We start from the raw sequence: 23,127 nt of genomic DNA, 5'->3' as shown, positions 1-23,127 counted from the left end.
TACAAACTAGTCAGATGCATCTTCTTTTCAATCTATATTTTTTTAAAAACTAAAGCCTCCTCCAAAACAACACTCTGATGAACTTCAAGGAGCTAGTCAGATTTCTGTCACTTGAAATAAGCAGGGCATTACAGCTCCAAAATCACTTTTAAAGGCTATTTGTATATCAATACCTTAGCCAAACAGCCAGTTTAAATTCATAAACTTGCAGAAGACAAACTACATATCTGATTCAAAAAAACAAACAAATAAACTTAGACCTGATTACAACAAAGCAGAAGCCAAACATCACTGGCATGTTTTAATCTAGAATAATCTCACCAAATCCATCTCAGAATCACTTGAAGATAGGTAGTTTCCATGTTGGTTATTTTGAAAGATAGAAACACACGTTTATAACAGAAAATCAAAATCCTGATAGCCTTAAAACCAGGACAGTTAAAACTATATTTATAGAAGTCCAACTTCATCTTTACTTCTGTTTTGTGATTTCTACTTGTAAACTCAGTTCCACTGATAAAGACAAATTTACCAGCCCCACTCAAATTGCATGCTAGCCCAGGAATCCTAACAAGATATTTGAATTTTCCTCTCTTATAAGACGAAATTTCCTCTTATAAGAAAAATGAAAGAAGTGACTTGTCCAGGCTCTTGTAAAGCACAAGCAGAGTAGATATTACAGCTTGGAAACTCTTCTAGTAGGTTATTCAAGACAATAAACCTGCTCTCTCCATATAGGTGAGAAAGAACCTAACAATTAATCTTTGTATAAGTGCTTCCACAGTGGTGGGTTGAGAATGAATGGCTATCCATTCAGTTTCCAGTATCTTTCCGTTTAAAAAAAGAAGAGTCTGAACTTAAGGAATAGAATTAATTACAATATTTTCCTTCCTTTTTAAGAAAGATCCTTAACCTATAGATAATGCATTAAAGGCAAGCATCTTTAAAGATCTTTGTTCTCTGGTGTCAAAAATGTACACACAACTCCTTTTGAACTACCCATGTATGACCTACCCGTGCAGATGCAATTCCAAGCCCATCCCCACTACCACTCTTCACCCTGCCTTACGCTGGTATCCTCCACCATCTACGAAACACCATTCAGATCACATAAACTAACATTCACATTAACTTTCGGTAAAAGCAGTAAGAGGAACTAACCATGCTGCCAAAATTATTTTCCTGCCGAAGAACAGTTTTTATTTACTGTCATCTGAATTGTGGAATTCTTTGTTAGTGTACATAATCAAAATGTTATTAGGTTGGTTCAAAAGTAATTGCAGGTTTTCACTGCTGAACTCTGCCATTTGATATTGGAATACATTCTTAAATAAACGTGGTTATGTTATACATCATTTTAATGTGCACTTCTCACTTTATGTTTTTTTTGCTAATGACTTATTACTTGCTGTTTATATTTATTTTAGATTGTAGAAATGGTGTTAGAAAGCAAATTCAAGTGATTTTTTTATTCATCATAAACCAGCAGAGACAATTTGCAACATCAACAACGCATTTGGCCCAGCAACTGCTCATGAACATACAGCGCAGTGCTGGTTCAAGAAGTTTTGCAAAGGAGACGAGAGCCTTGAAGATGAGGAGTGCAGTGGCCGCCAGTGAGGATCAATGACCAACTGAGAGGATCACTGAAGCTGATCCTCTTACAACTACACAAGAAGTTGCCGAAGAACTCGACACAGACTATTCTAGTCATTCACCATTTGAAGCAAATTGGAAAGGTGAAAAAGCTCGATAAGGGGATGCCTCATGAGCTGACCGAAAATTTTAAAAAATCGTCCTTTTGAAGTGTCTTCTCTTATTGTACGCAAGAACAATGAACCCTTTCTCAGACTGTGATGTTTGACGAAGAGTGGATTTTACATGACAACCAGCTGTGACCAGATCAGTGGCTGGACTGAGAAGAAGCCCCAAAGCACTTCCCAAAGCCAAACTTGCACCAAAAAACAGGTCATGGTCACTGGTGGTCTGCTGCCAGTCTGATCCACTATAGTTTTCTGAATCCCAGCAAAACCATTACATCTGAGAAGTATGCTCAGCAAATCAATGAGATGCACTGAAAACTGCAACCCCGCAGCCGGCACTGGTCAACAGAACGGGCCCAACTCTTCTCCACACCAACGCCCACCTGTGTGTCACACAACCAACACGTGGAAAGTTGAAAGAACTGGGCTACAAAGTTGTGCCTCATCTGCCATATTCACCTGACCTCTTGCCAACCAACAACCGCTCCTTTCAGCATCTCGACAACTTTTTGCAGGGAAAAGGCTTCCACAACCAGGAGGCAGAAAATGCTTTTCAAAAGTTTATCAAATCCTGAAGCACAGATATTTTATGCTACAGGAATAAACTTATTTTTTCATTGGCAAAAATGTGTTGATTGCAATGGTTCCTTTTTGATTAATAAAGATGTGTTTAAGCTCAGTTATAATGATTTAAAATCCACAGTCCAAAACCGCAATTACTTTTATACCAACCTGATAACTGTAGAGGACTTCCCTGGTGATGCAGTGGATAAGAATCCGCCTGTCAATGCAGGGACACAGGTTCTATCCCTGCTCCTGGAAGATTCCACATACTGTAGGGCAACTAAGCCCGTGCACAACTCCTGGAGCCCATGGGGTGTGCACTCTAGAGCCCACAAGCTGCCATTACTGAGTCTGTGTACCCTAACTACTGAAGCCTGCTCACCTAGAGCCTGTGCTCCCCAACAAAAGAAGCCACCACGATGAGAAGCCCACACACCGCAACGAAGAGGAGCCCCTGCTCGCTGCAACCAGAGAAAGTCTGCGTAAAGCAATAAAGACTCAGCGAAGGCAAACATAAATTTTTTTAAAAAATTAAACTTAAAAAAAGTAATTGTATAATCCATTCCTAAATATCTATGGCTCTTACAAAACAGCATTTCTAACCCAAGAAGCAAGGTATCTGTTCACGGGGTTATTATTTTCAAGAAAATGAGTTACGTAACAGTTTGCCTTCCAGGAGGATTTAAAGTACACCTTCCTTGGAGAAGTAACAAAGCAATCAGTATTGTGATAAATCCTAAATAAAAAACCAAAACACCAACAATGTAAAGAAAAGTTTTATTTTTGTTTTAAAAATCAAAACCACATCCTTAAATTTTACGATCAGGCTTTCTGGCATAAACAATAGTCAATGCAGAGGGGAAATCTGGCCATTTTCTGTTTTATTGATTTATTTCAAAAATGAAATCCAGAACCTTTATTAGAAAGCCAGGTTTTTGTGGGCCCATATACTGAAGAGAAACAAAAAATAGCTACTTCCAAAAAAAGAAAGAAAGAAACCACGGAAGTAAGCTAAAAGTCTGCCTGGCCATCATGGATTAGGCGAACCCTACCACTTGTCTTATAAACCTCAAACTGCACCAAAAGTTGCCACTTTTGTGAATATGCTTTTATTTCATAGTAACAACATCATGGAGGGAGTGTCAACCAGTATGAATTCCCTATCTAGGTCAAACTGCAAAAAGATTTTGGCATGTGTATTAGGGGAACAAGGTCAGCTTTTGTTGTTTCGTTTTGTTTTTGGCTGCTCCATGCAGCTTGTGGTATCTTAGATCCCTGATCAGGGGTTGAACCTGGATCACAGCAGTGAAAAAATTTGTTGAGTCCTAACCACTGGACTGCCAGGGAATTCTCCTAAATTAAGTATTTTTTACATGGTGTACAAGTTTATCAGGTAACATAACATGTAAATTCTACATGTACTGAATCACTTAATGTGAACATCTGAAGTCTCACTTAAAATTCCATTTGGCCACTTAAGTCTCTAGAAGGGTTTAAATGGCAGGCAAGCAAGCAAAGACATGGCTCAGGGTAGGTGGGAGAAAAATCACTTGAAGACATATTTCTAATATCTTCCTCCCCATATTCACTTCAAAACATGGAAGAGAGTCAAATTAGGAATTAAGCATGATTTAAGTCACCATTATAACAAAGGTCAAAGCCTTGACATGGTGAATTAATTTCTAATTGAAGGAATGTATTTCAAGTGCCACCACACAGACCCACAAGGATCTAATCTGAGCAGACTACTGGATCTTACAAATCAATCTCACACAGATAAGTCTGCTATAACGTCCCTAAGAGCCACTTAAACACTGACAGTGACAAGGACTTGAATGCTCAAGCTCTTAGGAAGGTCAATCTCCCTTAACTTTAACTCAACTTCTCAGGCTCTGTTGTGCTTGATTACACCACAGACTATACCCTCTTCCTCCTTCCATTTGGTAAGGAACCTGCCTGCCAGTGCAGGAGACATGATATAATCCCTGGGCCAAGAAGATTCCCTGAAGGAGGAAATGGCAAACGACTCCAATATTCTTGCCAGGAGCATTCCCATGGACAGAGGAGCCTGACGTTCATACGATTGCAAAGAGTTGGACACCACTGAAGCAACTTAGCACGCAAAACCCCACTTACAGTAACCCTTCCCCCTCCTTCCTATTGGTATTCTCTTCCTCAGGCTAAAAAAATCTATGTTTTTTCCAAAGTTTAAAACTAATCCTGCTCCAAGAGCTACGCTAATATGTTCTGTCTCTAGGGTTAGTCTGTTCCTAAATTAATCTCTTACTTATAAATTTAGATGGTAGGAAAGTGAGGAGTGTATAATTGAACTTTCTAGGTCTAAGGCCAGCTTCCAAAATATCAAAGGCGGCAGGTTATATACCTCTACCTCTCACATTCTATACTCAGCACCTTCTTCTTCCACTCAACAGAATCCATACTGAATAAAGAATGACTTTCTTCCTAAGTCTCTCAAGCAGCGGATGGTCTGAAAACCAAGATTTCTCACTTCATGTCCATTTGGAAGAATATTATAAAAAAAAAAGATCAGAAAACAACAAGTATGGCAAAGATGTCGAGAAACTAGAACCCTTGTACACTGCAAGTGGGATGTAAAATGGTGCAGCTGCTGTGGAAAGGTATGGCAAGTCATCAAAAAATTAACCACCAACTTACCATATGATCAAGCAACTCCACTTCCGGGTATGCACCCCAAAGAAGGGAAAGCGGTGACTCTAACAGCTGTCTGTACACCCATGTTCAGAGCAGCATTATTCACAATAGCTAAAGGTAGAAGCAACCCAAGTGTCTATTGACAAATGAATGGATAAACAAAATCTGGTATATACATACAATGGAATATCACTTGGGCTTAAAAAGAAAGGAGATTTTGACACATGCTACCACATGGATGAACTTTAAGACATTATGCTCACTGAATTAAGCCAGTCACAAAAGGACAAATATTGTACAATTCTTCAAGGTTTCTAGAGTAGTCAAATTCATAGAGACAGAAAGTACAATGGTGTCTTCTAGGGGCCAGGGGGACAAAAGACTGGGGAATCAGTTTAATGAGTATAAAGTTTTAGTTGGGAAAGACAAAAAGGCTCTACAGATGAATGGTGATAGTGGTTATACTGCAATGCAAATATACTTAATACTACTGTACACTTGAAAATTGCTAAAGTGGTAAATTTTTTGTTACATATTTTTACCACAAATTTTTTGAAGTTTTTTTAATTAAAAAAATAAATAAACAAAAAACAAGATTTGAGAATGTCAGGTTCAAATTAGGGAACAAGTCCCTACATTTGATCTCTCTTTTCCAAACTGTCTCTCACCTGCCTTTTTCCTCCCTGTGTGTTATGTGTTAGTCACTGAGTCATGTCCAACTCTTGGCGACCCCATGGACTGTAGCCCGCCAGGCCTTGCTGTCCACGGAATTCTCCAGGCAAGATACTGGAGGGAGTAGCTGTTGCCTTCTCCAGGGGATCTTCCCCACCCAGGCACTGAACCTGGGTCTCCTGCATTGCAGGCAGATTCTTTACCATCTGAGCCACCAGGGAAGCCCTTTTCTTCCCTACAGTGCCAAAATCTCAAGTTCAGAAAAACACTGCCACGGAAAGATGATTTCTCTCTCAATTTCCACTTAATTGTAAGTTGACCCTTGAACAATGTGGTTTTGAACTGCTTGGATCCACTTACACATGACCCATATTTTTCAAAGGTAAATACTACAATACTACATGGTCTGGTGCTGGCTGAATCCACGGACGTGCAGGAACTGCAGATACAGAGGGCTGACTATAATACGTGAATTAACCCCTGCGCTGTTTAAGGGTCAGCTGTAACATGGAAAGATTTTTTTAAAATTCCTCCTCATGAAAATTGTTTCTGATTTGTATCATTTAAATAAAATAATACTAAGAAGAAACACATCTAAAACCAAGAAATATACTCTAAAACATGTCTAAAAACTATACCTGTATTTCTTCTTCTGCAGCTGCCATATCATAGTTTCAGACAGCTCAGTGGCATAAATTTCTTCAAAATGAGGGCTCATGATTTTTGTGACTTCTCCATCGCCAGCACCTAAATCAAGAAGTCTATGGGTTTTCCAGTCTGGATTAATTTTAAGCAGTCTCTGAAACTGATCTGGTGAAAACACAAACATTGAGCCTCTTCCTAGCAACCTGGAAAAGAGAAAAAGGACAAAAATGGATGACTGTGTATGAAACAAGCCCTCCCACCCAACATCCACACAGAACAGTGACATGGCACCAAGAGCCTTCTGAATTTACAAAATGCTTATAAGAGTATATGATTAAAATAGACATCGTCTATGATTCATGGTTAAAAAGCAAAGGTAACAAAATAAGAAAACACCTCCAAATATCATCATCTGTCTCTGAGGCTGCAAACAGTACACCCAAAAGAGTGGGGACAGGGAGAGGAATAAAAGGTGCGAAGGCAGGAAGAAAAATATAAGAAAATAAAAGATGACTGTGAAAAATTAAAGTCAAAATAGGAAGGAGTAATAGAAAACATGTATATCAGTTTAAAAAAATGTCAGGCCAACAGAATCAGACTACAACACTAGCCAATAACACTGAGCAGAAAAAGCAAATGGTGAGGGGGGAGCCATTTACAATATGAAACTGAACAATGAGTAGCAAAAATAGGTCTAGATAATAGATTTTTAAGAGACACTGGAGAAAAGAGGAAGAGTGGTCCTTGTGATATCAGTTAATTTGCATTTAAAAGTAGATTCATACTTGGGGGTCAGTTTGTATGTTATACAATTGGCTAGGTCCTGTTAATTCTAAAAATCCTAAAAAACCTCTAAAACTTTGTAATGTCTTTGAAAATAGAGGAGTTAAAATAGAAATCAAAGAGTGCTCTAAGAAAAGCAGCTACAGATCACACCAAGTCTCAAGGAAGCATCGTCTCGGGAAATAAAATGTGTCCCTACTCAGAACTTGTTTTCTAGCTCTGCAATCCCAGTCTGTCTAGGGCAGGGATCCAAACTTCCCGTAAACAGCAGGAGCATTTCTTTAAACGAAGCAGATGTTACTCAGACAAGGTAAACTGTAACAGGAGAGTGGAGGGCACCGGCGCTGCTGCCAGCACTTCTACCCTTCCTCTGCAGCCTGAAGAAGCTCCTAAGGCGCCTCCTCTTCAGGCCCAGGACAAGTCTGAAAACCACTGGTCTAGGAGGTGGCAGGGAAATCTGTACTGTTCTGCTGCTTTGTGGAAACAATCATAAGGCACAATAAGCTTGTTATGCAGTGACTGGAAGGATGTGTGCAACTGGGTGTTCCTGGTAAGACTGGTTTCAGAAAAAAATTAAAATTATGGAGCGAGTTCCTCCTCTCCTTTCCCTTAGGAAAGGTCAACCAAACCTAACAATGTGTTTGCAGTAAATCTTCTGTCCCACAGAAATGTTAAAAAAATGGGAGAGGGAAACCCTCAGAGATATTCACCAATACAACCACCTCCCAGAGAAAACTTCATCCCCTAAACTTTGTCTTCAACTCTCAATTGCTCCTATCTTCTAATGGGAAAACAGGATGAAAACGGAACTGAACTTTCTGAAATAGCTACATAAAACTTCACGGAGGAACCACAATCAGAACAAGAAGAGGTAAGAGAGGTTACAAGCTTGGGGGAGCTTGGGGGATGCATGTTTCAAATGTTGGTGCCCACCTGCCATAGCACCAAAAGTAAATTGCAAAATAGTTACATGGCTTAAGCTTTCCCAATTATAAAATAACACACTTCCCTAGCCATATCTTTTGGAATCTAAGGACCCATGATATGATAATCATAAAATTCTAGAGCTAGAGGTCACCTGAGGTCAAAGTTCATGTCAAAAGGGCACCAGAGAAAGAAGCATTGTGCTATATCCAAAGATCATGAGCAACAGAGGCTACATCAAAAGATTTAAATAAAATCTCACAACAAAAAATTCTAAATTCATTGAGCCCAAATGACCTTTGCCCTCTAGGGAGCACTAGGTGGGAAGAGTTTTGGGTGGTCACAGTGACTTGAGGGTGCTGCTGTGATTTAGTGGGCAAGGTCAGAAAAGTCAGACTTCCTGAAATGTGCGGGGCAGTTCCAGACACTGAAGAATTATCCCACTTAAAATACCAAGACAATGACTTTGCTCAATACAAGGTGTCCGGCAAACACATACCATGGAAAGGTATGGCTCTCTAATTTGTCCTTAAGTCCCAAAGTTAGTGATGTCCACATATGCGTGTGTGTGTGTGTGTGTGTGTGTGATAACCATTCTACATTCTCTGGCCTAAGCTCTCTCTAGATTTGGAATCTACAGAGGAAGTATGCCTCTCTCCCAACTCATACCCCCACCCCATCCCAGTCCACATGCTCAGTTATGTCTGACTCTTGTGATCCCATGGATTGTAGCCAACCAGGCTCCTTTGTCCATGGATTTCCCAGGTAGGAATACTGGAGTGGGTTGCCGTCTCCTACCTCAGGGGATCTTCCTGACCCAGCTATCAAATACCATGTCTCCTGTGTCTCCTGTACTGCAGGTGGATTCTTCACCACTGAGCCCTCAAGGAAGCCCACAGAGGAGGTACACCTCCTTACAAATATCTTTATAAAAGAACACAGCTATCAAGTCTCTCCTTTCTTGGTTTTCCCCTTTCCCACATAAAGGAAGTCCAATATGTATCTTACTTTTTAATTCAAGAAGGTTACCATACCAATTATTTCTGTAAGAGATAGCCACTCATGGTAATAAGCTACCACCGCCATGGAGAGAAAGTACCAATGGGCTCAAAATTAAGCTTTCAGCTGAGAACAGGGTGCAGGGCAGGAGATGTTTTTGTTTTATTGCGGGAGGGGGCACTGAGGGTGGATGGAAGGGGTGAGGATGGGGGTTATTAAAAAAAAAAAAGCAAAAGCGCTATAGATAAGGGAAGCCAAAGGGGACTTAGTATTGGCCCTCTGACCAAAATGTGAAATCCCTGAGCACAGAATCTTAACCAGGGCCAATAGGGTAGAGGCAGGAGGAAGGGTTAGAGCTTGAAATCTCCCCAAATTATAAGCAAAGTGTTGAATGTAAGGACTATTTGAACAGAGAATTTCTACCTCACATTACTTTCAAAGAGGTACAGAATCCCAAAAAGGCTAAAAATCACTGCTGTGGTGACAAGCCTGGTCCTCTCCCCCAACAAAAAAGGCACAGAACAGAAATTCAATGCAGTGAATTTTAGAAACAAAATGGCAGACCAAGTTGTATAAACTCAACCACCAACACAAAAATAACAACTGTTTGCTGAAGCCAATTTAAGGCAACTTCATATAAACAATGAAGAAAGTCAAGGAAGAAATCTTGAGAAATGGCTCGTGGTGCCTGAAAACATATTTAAGGACCAGATGACAGACTGGGATCCAGACAAGACATTCAGTAGGAGCTGGCTCCAAACCTGAAGAGAAGAAAAAGTGGGCCCAGCCAGCGGCTGTAAGTGGTCCCACAGGCTTTTCAAGCACTGAGCCCTGCCACTTCTCTCTTTAGAGCTCTGGATTCTTAGGCTTTGGGGTTTGAAAAGTTGGCTGACAAAGGATAAAAATACTCCTACAGTGTTGTCCACAGATTTAGTTGAGAAAACCACTCGAGGGACAGAGAATTTTGTAAGTTTACAAAATCCTGGTGAGTCTAGACATTACATAAGAACAGAGGGAGAATCCATCACTCGAGCAAGCCACCATTTACTGCTGGGCTGAAGTAGATTAGATCCTTCCCCAGAACACCTGCTTCTGGGAAGTGTGCTTATGGCAAAGCACACTTTGCCTATAGCTTGGTTCCAAGTATCCTGTTCCTCTCTACTAGATCAGCAGCAGGATAGGCATTACCTGGGAATGGGTTAAAAATTGGGACCACACTACAGACCTACTGACTCAGACTCTGTACTTTAACCAGATGCCCAGATGATTTCTGTGAACATCAAAATTAGGAAGCACTGTAACTCCCACCACAGAAATACAGAACAATGAGGCTGTTTATCAAGTTATACGGAATTTTAAAAGCAACCTGCCAAGGCTGGGCCAAGGATTTTGACTACAAGTGTTGTAGCTGTGGAGACGGTCAACACCTCAACGAGGTAACTTTTCTTTCTCCTAGACCTAAGGATAAAGAAAAAATTATCCAAGATTCACTTACCCATTGATAGATGTTCTAGACATAAACAGGCTAAAAACAGATGACACGAAAGAGTGATATAATTGGATAAATAGCCAGCCCGATTTCTCAATGCTGTTGTTTAAGAAGATCTGTGTTCCTTGATCAAGGTAACTCTGAACAAAGACAGCCTGGAGTGACTCGCATAATTTCTCTCTGTTGCACACATACCACTAAAAAGAAAGAAGAATGAGAAAAATGAAAACACAGAACTGAAGCATCATCTAAAAAATCCGAAAACGAAAAACAGAAGACTAAATTGAATCTAAGATTTCCAAATACCATAAATCTCATGGCACTTTAAGAATAATCATCTCTTATACGACCTATAAGGTATAAAATACTTCCTCCTACCTAGTTTCTGGTTTAACTCATTACTTTCAGGGGCAGGTAAGAGAGTGGAGGAAGGGTGAAGAGGCTTGTGAGTCATGCAGCTTGGGAGGTGACAGAGCCAGGCAAGTACACTGACTCCTGGCCCCAAACTTCTAGCACTATGGCCCACTGTACCCCGAGATTAAGAAAGCTCTGTTGGCCTCTCCTTCATGGAGATTCAAGGCAAGAAGGCAGTAACTACCAACATTAACCTTGTTTTCTATCTAAAAACACTCAATGCAGTGATTTAACTCGAAGCCACCGAACAAATCAATAAGTAGCAGGATTTAATATTCCAGTGACCAGGGACTTCCCGGTAGTCCAGTAGCTAAGACTCCATGTTCCCAACGCAGGGGGTCCTGGTTCGATCCCTGGTCAGGCAACTAGATCCCACGTGCTGCATCTGAGAGTTCCCGTGATGCTATGAAGATTCAAGATGCCGAGTGCTGCAACTATGACCTGGTGCAGCCAAATAAATAAAATAATTAAAAAAAAAAAATCCAGTGACCTGATTTAGCTACCCTTTTCGTTGTGGGCTATAAAGAGACCTGTAGAAATACTGGTGTGCTTTACCAAATCATTTAACACTGTTTAACAGACAGGAGCCAAATGTGCTTGAGAAAGATTAAGATCTTAAGGTCACATGCAAACAATAAGAAGACAAAGTAATAACACGCTAAGAAGCAGATTACCGGGAACAGGCTCTACCCAGAACATACATTTTAGAACAAAATTCAAGGACCTCAGTTGTGGCTGAAGTGTGATCTTGTGTAATAAAGGTTTCCCATCTTCACTTAGAGTTAGTACACCAAGAGGGGAAGCAGCCTGTGGGACGCACCTTCAGAGTGAGCCCACCATCAAGTCCCGGCTCAGCCATTCCTGTGTGCGAGCTCACACAATCACTTAAATTTCTGAGACTCTGTAAATTCATCACTGGTTTCTGTCTATCCTGGTAGGTTACTCTGAGGATTAAACAAGTTAATGCAGGCTTATCCTCAATACAGGGCCAGACACATGAGACTCCTATAATAATAGCAATGAGATAAGGGTCCTCTAACATGGCCTGATAAATAAAAGTCAGTCCATTAAGTATATGATGAAACTGCTGAGTAGATCAGTTACTATTAATCTCTTATCAACTAAGAAACAATTTCCCCCAATGAAGAGACAAAAGTAACCTGCTTACCCTAACAAGTATGACCACTCATCAGCAGTAGGTGTCCCGTAACTGCTTACATAACCGATCGACCAATTTAACAGTCATCCTAAGCTTGCTAAATATTTAAAGAAATCTTGGGTAACACTGCCAACACTAACGCTGATATAACCAAACAAGCACATTAAAGTTTCAGAGATTAACTAATATTTTTTACAAACTCTGTGCCCTGACTTGATAAACCAAATCTTTCAAACAGCTAATGGTTTTGTGTTAATTCACCATTAAACACTTTTACCAAAACTGCTTGAACTTGATACTCCTTATGTTTCCCACTATATGACAAGCTATGAAGCTTCTTACATTCACTGCCTACACTTTTTATCTTGGTCTGAAAATGTTCCTGCTTAACCATTAACTAATTCTTAATACTCATTGTGCCTGAAGTTATGCCCCAGTGCAGGTCATAAACCATTTTTTATTATACTCCTGACCTGCTGGTTCACATTCTAAACTCTGTAATACTGAAGCCATTCTAACTTTTATTTTCTCTTAATTCTCTGAAATGACTAATCAAGATGAAAGCCATCACCTGGGTAATAGGCAATCAGGTACATTCTATTACTGTGGACAAGAAGTCATTCACGTGGAACAGAGTAGCTAAGAATTCCTTGGCACCCACTTGTAAATGGACAACCAGAACAATAACGGACTCTGACTTCCAGAACGAAGCAAGAACGGGCACCATTAACTGCAAATAATGCTTACAAATGCCGACCCCCCCAAAAAAGCCTCAAGTTTTTAACAGCATTTCTCTCATCAATATTAACACATGTGGTTGAACCTTTACTGCCAGACAAATCTTTCAGAAAAGAAAATGCTTCCTGATCAGAATATGCTACAGAATAAAAAGGAGTAATGCCCTTCTCTTTAAAGATGAAGGCTGAAACACATGTTCCTCCTGACAATTTGTATGGAACAAATGTCAGTTCCACAGCAGCATTATTCATAATTACCAAAAAGTGGAACAATCCCAATGTCCATCAGCTGATGAATGGATAAGCAAGATGTAATTGATCCATACAAAAGAATATCAATCAAACATAGGAAGCAATGAGGCACTGATTCCTGAGATGTGAACTATGAATATTATGCTAAGTGAAATAAGCCAGTCACAAAAGGCCACAGATTACATGATTTCATTTACACAAATTGTCCAGAATGGGCAGATTCAGAGACAGAAAGTAGATCGTGGTTGCCAAGGGTTTGGGGAGAGGAGATAATGGGGAGTGTCTTCATGCTAATGTATATGGGATTTCTTTATCAAGTGATGAAAATGTTCTAAAATTAAGAGAGTGGTGATGGCTGTACAACTTTGTGAAGTCTACTATAACTACTGTATACTTCAAAAGATGAATTTTACAGTCATGAATTATATCTTGATAAAACTTTAAAAAAAATACACAAACATTAAAGTGTAGGTGGCTTCCAGAAATTAAAAACGATTTGAAAATTTAAGGAACTAAGCATTTCTCTGAAACTGCAAATTTTTAAATGCAAATCTTATCATGTCACAACCCTGCTTCACAGAAGTTATGTTAAAATAATATTCAAAATACTTAATATGGCTTACAAGGCCCTACAAGATTTGTCCATTCTGTATCCACAGCCTCACCTCATGACACTCCCTATCAGCCCATAACACCCAGCCACTCACTGTGTCACAACACTGCACCCTTCTTTCGTTTTCTGGAAGGCTCATTTCCCAAAGCTGTTTCACCTGGTATTTGCTGTCTCCTACATTTCCCACTACCCCAAGTGACCTAAGCCTAAATACGTTCCTTGAACTTCCAGACTAAGATGGATCCCCTGTTCTAATACTCTCTCACGTCTCATGTCTCCTCAGTAACATTTATAACCACTGACCTGAATCAGTTCAGTTCAGTTCAGTCACTCAGTCGTGTCTGACTCTTTGCAACCCCATGGACTGAAGCACACCAGAACTCCCTGTCCATCACCAACTTTCAGTTTACTCACACTCATGTTCATTGAGTCGGTGATGCCATCCAACCATCTCATCCTCTGTTGTCCCCTTCTCCTCCCGCCTTCAATCTTTCCCAGCATCAGGGTCTTTTCAAATGAGTCAGTTCTTTGCATCAGGTGGCCAAAGTATTGGAGTTTCAGCTTCAGCATCAGCCCTTCCAATGAATATTCAGGGCTGATCTCCTTTAGGATGGACTGGTTGGATCTCCCTGCAGTCTAAGGGACTCTCAAGAGTCTTCTCCAACACCACAGTTCAAAAGCATCAATTCTTTGGTGCTCAGCTTTCTTCACAGTCCAACTCTCACATCCATACATGACTACTGGAAAAACCATAGCCTTGACTAGACGGACCTTTGTTGGCAAAGTAATGTCTCTGCTTTTTAATATGTTGTCTAAGTTGGTCATAACTTTTCTTACAAGGAGTAAGCATCTTTTAATTTCATGGCTGCAGTCATCATCTGCAGTGATTTTGGAGCCCAGAAAAATACAGTCTGTCATTGTTTCCACTGTTTCCCCATCTATTTGTTATGAAGTGATGCCACCAGATGCTATCTTAGTTTTCTGAATGTTGAGTTTTAAGCCAACTTTTTCCCTGTCCTCTTTCACTTTCATCAAGAGGCTCTTTAGTTCCTCTTTGCTTTCTGCCATAAGGGTGGTGTCATCTGCGTATCTGAGGTTATTGATATTTCTTCCAGCAATCTTGATTCCAGATTGTGCTTCATCCAGCCCAGCATTTCTCAGGATGCACTCTGCATATAAGTTAAATAAGCAGGGTGACAATATATAGCCTTGGCGTACTCCTTTCCCGATTTGGAACCAGTCTGTTGTTCCATGTCCAGTTCTAACTGTTGCTTCCTGAACTGCACACAGATTTCTCAAAAGGCAGGTCAGGTGGTCTGGTATTCCCATCTCTTTCAGAATTTTCCAGTTTGTTGTGATCCACACAGTCAAAGGCTTTGGTACAGTGAATAAAGCAGAAGTAGATGTTTTTCTGGAACTCTCTTGCTTTTTCCATGATCCAGCAGATGTTGGCAATTTGTTCTCTGGTTCCTCTGCCTTTTCTAAATCCAGCTTCAACAACTGGAAGTTCACGGTTCATATACTGTTAAAGCCTGGCTTGGAGAATTTTGAGCATTACTTTACTAGTGTGAGAGGTGAGTGCAATTGTGCGGTAGTTTGAGCATTCTTTGGCATTGCCTTTCTTTGGGATTGAAACGAAGACTGACCTTTTCTAGTCCTGTGGCCACTGCTGAGTCTTCCAAATTTGCTGGCATATGGAGTACAGCACTTTCACAGCATCATCTTTCAGGATTTGAAATAGCGCACCTGGAATTCCTGTTTATAAATTGCATGTTCAGGGTCTGTCTTCCCAGGCAGACACAAAGCTCCATAAAAGGTCAGGGACAATGACTGACTTCAGTGCCTGGTACAGTTACAGATGAACAACAAAATGTTCATCTATTTAACAATAATTGTTAAAAAATCACAGGCAGTCTAACAGATAGAAGTTAGTGTTTCTAGTAAAATCCTGAAGAGAACACAAGGATAACCATGGAGACAGCTGTCACTGGGTTTTGTCAGTTTCTAAAACTTTAAGGTTTTTGTAAGGCCTTGCTTAAACCCAATTCTGCAAATAGTGGTTAAGCTATCCACCCACCACAGAACTACATTAGTACAGCAAGCAGTGAAGGAAGACACAGAACGTCTACCTTATCCCAGGCACCTGGCAAAGCACTGCATGTTTCATTTCCCACCTTACAGTGCCAAATGAATGGGCTGCTGAGCACTCCCAACTGATTCAAACTCCTGTTCAGGGGCATGTGGTTTTTCAGAAGTTTTTTTTCAAAGAAGCTTCTCTTTGCTTTGTTCTTTCCAGTGTGCCTGTCTGTGAGATTCAATTCTAGAAAAGAAAGCAGGACTATTCTGCCCAATTAAGACTGGATAAATGGGTCTAAAGATAATCTGATCTAGATAGTAACAGAATTACACTAAGCCAGCGTTTTTCAACCTCAGCACCACTGACATTTGGAGCCGGATAATCCTTGATCTGGGCTGTGGGATGTTTAACAGCATCCCAAGCCAGTGCCCATCAGATGCCAGCAACACTTCCCCAGCCCCCAGTCATGACAAACTAAAATGTCCCAGACATTGTCAAGTTTCTCTGAGGGTGCAAAACACCATGGCTTAAGAACCCCTACATGGGCTTACCCAATTCCTTTAAAGTAGAAATGCAATGTTCCTATAAAATTATATTTGCTTATCAGACTGAGGGATAGAGTTAAAAGTTTTTCTGAACTTACTTGGAGTTCCTCAACTAGTCAGATACATGGCATATAATAATCTTTTCTTCCAAAATACAAAAGACTTGAGCCCATTAGGAAAATTAGAATTAGAAAATTATTTTAGAAAATGAACTTTCTGATTTTAGGTAATGTCAGCTGAGCGTAGATGATTGACGCTTTTAAACTGTGGTGTTGGAGAAGACTCTTGAGAGTCCCTTGGACTGCAAGGAGATCCAACCAATCCATCCTAAAGGAGATGAGTCCTGGGTTTTCATTGGAAGGACTGATGTTGTAGCTGAAACTCCAATACTTTGGTCACCTGATGCAAAGAGCTGACTCATTGACTCATTGGAAAAGACCCTGATGCTGGGAAAGATTCAGGGCAGGAGAAGAAGGGGACGACAGAGGATGAGATTGGCTGGATGGCATCACCGGCTCAATGGACATGGGTTTGGGTGGACTTTGGGAGTTGGTGATGGACAGGGAGGCCTGGCGTGCTCCGGTTCATGGGGTTGCAAAGAGTTGGACATGACTGAGCAACTGAACTGAACTGAATCGTATACACGTTTGTATATACATTTGTCAGTCGCTCAGTCGTGTCCGACTCTTTGCAAGTTTCTTGGGTAATGTGGTTCAATAATAAATAAACATTTGGTTTTTATCCCAAGTTCCCAGCACAGAGCACCTAAAACCTTGAGGAAACTCCAGAGTGAGTGTATGGTCATGTGATGACCAGGAGGGCAAGATGGAACTTTCAGTCCCACCTCTAATATCCAGGGAGGAGACAGAAGCTAGAGATTGAGTTTAACCAACACTGGTCAAAGATTTCATCAATCACACCTTGGTAACGAAACCTCCATAAACCCCTAAAAGACAGGGTTCTGGGTGCTCCCAGGTAGCTGAACACACGGACATGCTGGGAGGATGGCTTACCTGGACAGGGCTTAGGAGCTCTGTGACACCCTCTACCTTCTCCCGCCAGTCCCTTGCCCTATGCCTCTGTTCCATTTGGCTGTTCCCAAGTTGTATCCTCTATAACAAACTGTAAACAGAAACCAAGTGTTTTCCTAAGCTCTGTAAATCATTATCTAATTTGACGGGGGGTTGTGGAAACCCCAGAATTTGTAACCAAATCAGACAGAAGCATGGGTAGGCTATAGACCCTCAATCTGTAGCTGGCATGTGAGACACACGTGAGGACAGTCTTGCAGGAGGGAGCCCTTACATCTCTGGGCTGTTAACTCTGGGTAGTGTCAAATAGAAGTGAATCACAGAACACCTAGCTGGTGTCAGAGAATTGGTTGGTGTCACAAGAAAGACACCACAGGTAAGACCTCTCCCCCCGCATTGTTAAACGTGACCAAAGCATGCACAAACTGGATAAAGGCCAGAACTTCAAGCACTTGTTTGCATCTTTATCTGCTCACAAACAGCAAAAACAACTTGGATTGTTACATAATCTCAGTGTCTACACAGAGCTCCACTAGAGTGGGTACAGCTTGCTATTGAGAAGGCAACCTACTTTCACAGCCCCTCAGGCAACAAGGCTTCGTAAGAGGGACACCGTGAAACAGTGGGGAAAGCCTGGGCCTTGAAACCAGACAGAGCAGGATTCAAAATTCCAACTCTGCTATCTATTAACTGTGCTCTTAAGCAAGTTTCATTGCTCTTAGCCTCTGTTTGTAAAATGGGGATGTACCACCTACCTCCAAGAGTTGTTATAAGGATTAGACAGGATAATATATATACACAGTGCCTGACACTTAACAGAAGCGCAATAACTTGATTTTCTTTCCCTTCCTGTTCAAGGTTCACAAAAGCCAGTCGAGAACTGAGGTTCAAGGGAATCCCCAAACCACACTGTACGTCTGGGCACTCTGCCATTCTCAAAAGAAGTGAGTAACCAAAGACCTGAGGTATTCAATACCACTAAAGGCAACCAGAAAGGCTCCACTAACGGAGTACAGGAGAATCTTAGCTACTGCAGTGAGTGGTAAGACCAACCTGAAGACACTGACCTTGACAGCTAAGGATTCAAAAACCACATTCTAAGCTCTACAATGCAATCATATCAGTCCAGACATTTAATCACTTGTGTATCAGACTGCCTTGTGTATCAGATTCACTGATACCTTGTACAAGGGCTTCCCTAGTAGCTCAGACAGTAAAGTAACCGCCTGCAATGCAAGAGAGCCAGATTTGATCCCTACGTCGGGAAGATCCCTAGGAGAAGGGAACGGCAACCCACTCCAATATTCTTGCCTGAAGAACTACATGGACAGAGGAGCCTGGCGGGCTATAATCCATGGGGTGGCAAAGAGTCAAACACAACTGAGCAACTAACACACACACACCTTGTAGATATGCACAGCACAGGTGTAAATATTCAAATCATTCATTCTTTTCCTACAAATGATACAAACCTAAACCAACAACCTCTTTATAGGAGACTTGAAAGTGCAGAGTAACAAGACACCCTCGCTTCCATGCAGGGAAGATCAGATTAAATCACTTCAATTTTGATTTAATAAACAAATTATTGGCAATCTTCATTTCAAATACTCACTAGCTGTTAGTAGTTTATAATCCCAAGACTTTAACTAAGCTTCAGAGGATCTGAAACAGTCTTTTACAGGAAGTATCAGGGTCCCAAGGGCACCTTCACAGGGGAACATAAAGGCCTCTGGTACACCCCGAAGAAGGGACCTTCCTTGTTCTCTAAAACTGAAGCTAACACTTGTTTAGGGTTTCAACACAGGTTATTAGGAAGGAAAGAAACTCTTTTCAAAATCTCTTTGGTATTCCACTGAAAAAGCCTCCAGACTTTCCAAGGCACTTCAGAGGACACAAACCTATCTATCAGCATCTGTCTGGCTAGCTGGCTGACCCCTCTGGGCACTGTTAACTCATGCCTAACTTTGGTCCCCCTCCACAAGCCAACTGGGTAGTGAGAAGCAGGAGATGGAACCTGTATTTAGCACAACCTTTGACCTCTGGCTGTGATGTCCATGTACTATTTTTTCATCTGAAAGAAAATCCAAACTGTTTCAATTCTATCTTAAATCCATCATTGCTTATGGCAGAGCACATTTCTGAGTTTACATAAGAAGGCAAAAAGAAAAACTCAGATATACACATATTTGCAATTTTAAGTTACCTTATGTATTTATTACTTTTTATTGAAGGATAATTGCTTTACACAATTTTGCTGTTTTCTGTCAAACCTCAACAAGAATCAGCCATAGGTATACATATATCCCCTCCCTTTTGAAACTCCCTCCCATCTCCCTCCCCAAGTTACCTTATTAATTCCAGATAATGTTATCTGTGCTCTTAAAAAACCTGGCAGTGTATCAACTGGAGAAACAGTCCTGGCCTGGTTCCAGGGAGTTCTATAACAATTCTTTTGTCACTCCATCAATTGAGAAGCTGCTGAATGACTCTTATTATCAAGAACCTAGTTAGTGTGGCCTAAGAGTTCTTTCAAGTTTCAATAGCTCTTTAACAGTTGCCTTAACTAGCAGGTGCAATGCCTCAAAAAAACTAGATTCAAAGTTACTGTCATTATTACTTTCTTTGTAAGTTCTGGGTCAGCCAATGTTGAAAAGTCACATATCTAGTTTCTCACTGCTGCTACTGCTAAGTCGCTTCAGTCATGTCTGACTCTGTGCGACCCCATTGCCGGCAGCCCACCAGGCTTCCCCGTCCCTGAGATTCTCCAGGCAAGAACACTGGAGTGGGTTGCCATTTCCTTCTCCAACCTGCCTCACTTTCTTCCCAGTAAGTCAAAGTACCCAGCTTTCAATCTGTGATTAAGAATGTGATGCTGATTAAGAAAACTGGAAATTTTCTCTGAAGCAAACTTCTTAAAAAAATTTTTTTTCCCCTCACTTTACAGTCTGTACAAAAAAGTCAGTGGTGCCTGTTTGGCCGGCAAGCCATATCGATCTGTGCTGAGAAACCCCTTCCCTTCCTTCTCACTTGCCCCAAGTGAAACACAAATCCCAGCTGTGAAACTAGCACACCAAGCACACCAAACCAAGGTATTAAAATGGTGCTGTGACTATGGTTTAGAGCTGCTTTAGCCCAAAGGAGCCTTGCCTCTCCAGGATTCAGAAGTAAATAGCTATTTTTAATGAACAAACATTGCCTAAGATCTCTCTTTTAAACACAGAATCCACCACCATAATTTCTTAATCAAACATAAGGAAAACTTGTAAGTATAGTTCAGTCAAATCCATAACCCTACTTCCATGCAACTGCAAAAGATCCAGATGGCTGGCTATGGAACCCACATACCCAAATGAACACCAGAAGACCTGGTATAAACTATTAACTTGAAGGGAGGGAAAGCATTTAGAGTTAAGTTACTTCACAAGCAACAAAGTTTATAAGGATCCTGGAACACAAAGCAGATAACAAATCATCAACTCAGCCAGGGCAGAGAGAACAGTCTCCTATTTCATTTATTTCACTGTGGTTTCCATAAACATCTCTTTTGTTCACTTTAATCTTTTATTCATGGACAATATTTTCATAATGTGAATGCATCAACTCAAAATAATGTCTTGAGTGACTGTTCTAAGGAAAAGAGCCAGTCTTCCCCCTTCTACTCAATATTCAAAAAGCACCAGATCAGTCTTCATTTGGAGAAACTAGCTGCCCAAATTGTTATGTTCAACTGGTTAAAACACACACTTATTACACATACTTGAGTATCTTAGAAACATAATGAAGCAAAGGAGGTACTGGAAACCAGTATTAATTTTCCTTAGAACCTGACAGATCCAACTTTTAAAAAGTATACAACTGGAAGACATTCTGAGATGTCTTGTTAGGCCATCGTCTGAGGCTGTCTGCAGCTATAATTCTACCTAGGCCCCATAAAAATCAAGTGACTTAAACAGTTTTTCAGTTTTTATAATATGTCCATTTCTTTTATGAGCACTGAAAACATCAAGTATACTGAAGTATCAGTAATCTCAAGTGTTATAATAAATATCTATAGTCAAGAGACTCTACTATAATTCCATGTCAATGGAAATAAGCCTTTTTATCCTACCCAGAACTTTATTTCTACCAGCTGTTAAAGATGACATTTCTACTCACTGTTTTACATCATTATCCATGTTACTTCGAGATATATATATCTTAGTAACCAAACATTATCACTACAGTACAACTCTAAAAATGACTAATCCATTGCAGAGAATGTGGTTTTACAGGTTAAGGTCACCTAGTAAGTTTATGTACACTCCTAACAATATTTCTTTGAAAGGAATGATGCTAAAGCTGAAACTCCAGTACTTTGGCCACCTCATGCGAAGAGTTGACTCACTGGAAAAGACTGATGCTGGGAGGGATTGGGGGCAGGAAGAGAAGGGGACGACAGAGGATGAGACGGCTGGATGGCATCATTGACTCGATGGACGTGAGTCTTAGTGAACTCTGGGAGTTGGTGATGGACAGGGAGGCCTGGCGTGCTGCGATTCATGGGGTCGCAGAGAGTCGGACACGACTCAGCGACTGAACTGAACTGAACAATATCATTGGAGTGATTAACAAAGTATTAGTACAATAGCTGTGGGATTACAAAAAAATTCTATAGACATTTATAATTTCCTTTAAAAATAGAAAAAGCCCACTACAAATATTTTCTAAATAAAAACTAAACACTATTTCTCTGAATGGATTGTTTTATCTCCTTAGATAATTCTTCAGTTTCATTAGAACACATGAAATCAACTTCAGGGTAAACACTTGGCATCGTAGGAAAAGTAATCTATGAAAATGATGACACAAGATGGGGAGTAATTAGCTACCGCTCTCTGGGAAAGCAAAACGTACTATAACTGCTAGCTATTATAAACCAACACTCCGGCAGAGTTCAAAAGCCAAGAGGCTTTCTTCTCAATGTCATGTTAACCGCAAACTACATTATAATCAAACACGAAAGACCTCACTCTTAATTCTGCAAATGCACAAGGGGCACAAAACTAAGATAATGAAAAAGACTATCCAGCCAGCCACATCGCCATCGTTCACGGTGCACAACAACAACTCTTTCAAAGAATTCGCTCCTGCCCAGTTCTAATAACCTCTCCAGTGAAAGCTTGCATCACCTTTCTTGTTACCACATCTCTCCCGTCAGATACCAAAATCAAAGTTTGAAGGAGATAATCTCTCTCTTAGGTAGGAGGGGAAGAAGGTTCGACAGGAGAGGAGTGACGACTTATCAAACACATTTTTAAGTGCTTAGGGAAAATGTCACCCAAACGAGCCCAGAGAGTTAAATGGCTCACGCTGCAAGGCTAAATTTCTTTATGGAACCTTTGTACGTTCAGAGATTCACCAGACAAAAAGAGGGACCGGCTTTTCGGCGTGATACTCGGGGCTGATGGAAGCTGTCGGGGATAATGGGTTTGGTCGGGTCATTCAGTTCTCAGGCCTCGGTGCCAGATGGGTCCCCAGATGGGTCGCCACGCGCCGGCCCGAAAGTTCCTCCGGCCGGCCGCCAGGAGCGGACGCCGAAGTGGCCGAGCGTCTGCAATCACCGGCCGGGACCCGGGAACAATGCGGGGCTCCCGGGCGCTCGCGCCGGGGCCCGGGAGGGAAACCGGAGGTCGTCCTCCTCGCGATCCGCCGAACAAAAGGAGCCGCGGGGCGCGGACCGGGCGCCCGGCCCAGAAGACGGTGGGGGGGAAACTTTGCGAGGGGCCGGGGCGGCGGGGCGAGGCC

General features: G+C 41.2%; 1 protein-coding gene across 3 annotated transcripts in view; it reads right to left on the bottom strand.

Moving 5' to 3' along the window:
- The window catches only part of METTL9 (methyltransferase like 9), a 50,184-nt gene that overhangs the window by 24,435 nt on the left and 2,622 nt on the right, over window positions 1-23,127 (bottom strand). For 2 of the 3 annotated variants that reach the window (XM_010837191.1, XM_010837192.1), the window contains exons 1-3: window positions 17,323-18,598; window positions 10,519-10,709; window positions 6,311-6,520 (exon numbers count right to left, since the gene is read on the bottom strand). In XM_010837191.1, coding sequence (XP_010835493.1) covers window positions 6,311-6,520; window positions 10,519-10,709; window positions 17,323-17,397 — 476 coding nt within the window. In that variant the 5' untranslated portion in view covers window positions 17,398-18,598. Of the gene's footprint in view, window positions 1-6,310; window positions 6,521-10,518; window positions 10,710-17,322; window positions 18,599-23,127 lie in introns of those variants that run through there. The other variant, XM_010837193.1, reaches the window with a different exon arrangement.

Source organism: Bison bison, unplaced genomic scaffold (genome assembly GCF_000754665.1).
Source record: "Bison bison bison isolate TAMUID 2011002044 unplaced genomic scaffold, Bison_UMD1.0 scf7180017864072, whole genome shotgun sequence".
NCBI lineage: Eukaryota > Metazoa > Chordata > Mammalia > Artiodactyla > Bovidae > Bison > Bison bison.
Note: the sequence above shows the minus strand (reverse complement) of the source record. Positions and strands in the feature narration are given on the sequence as shown.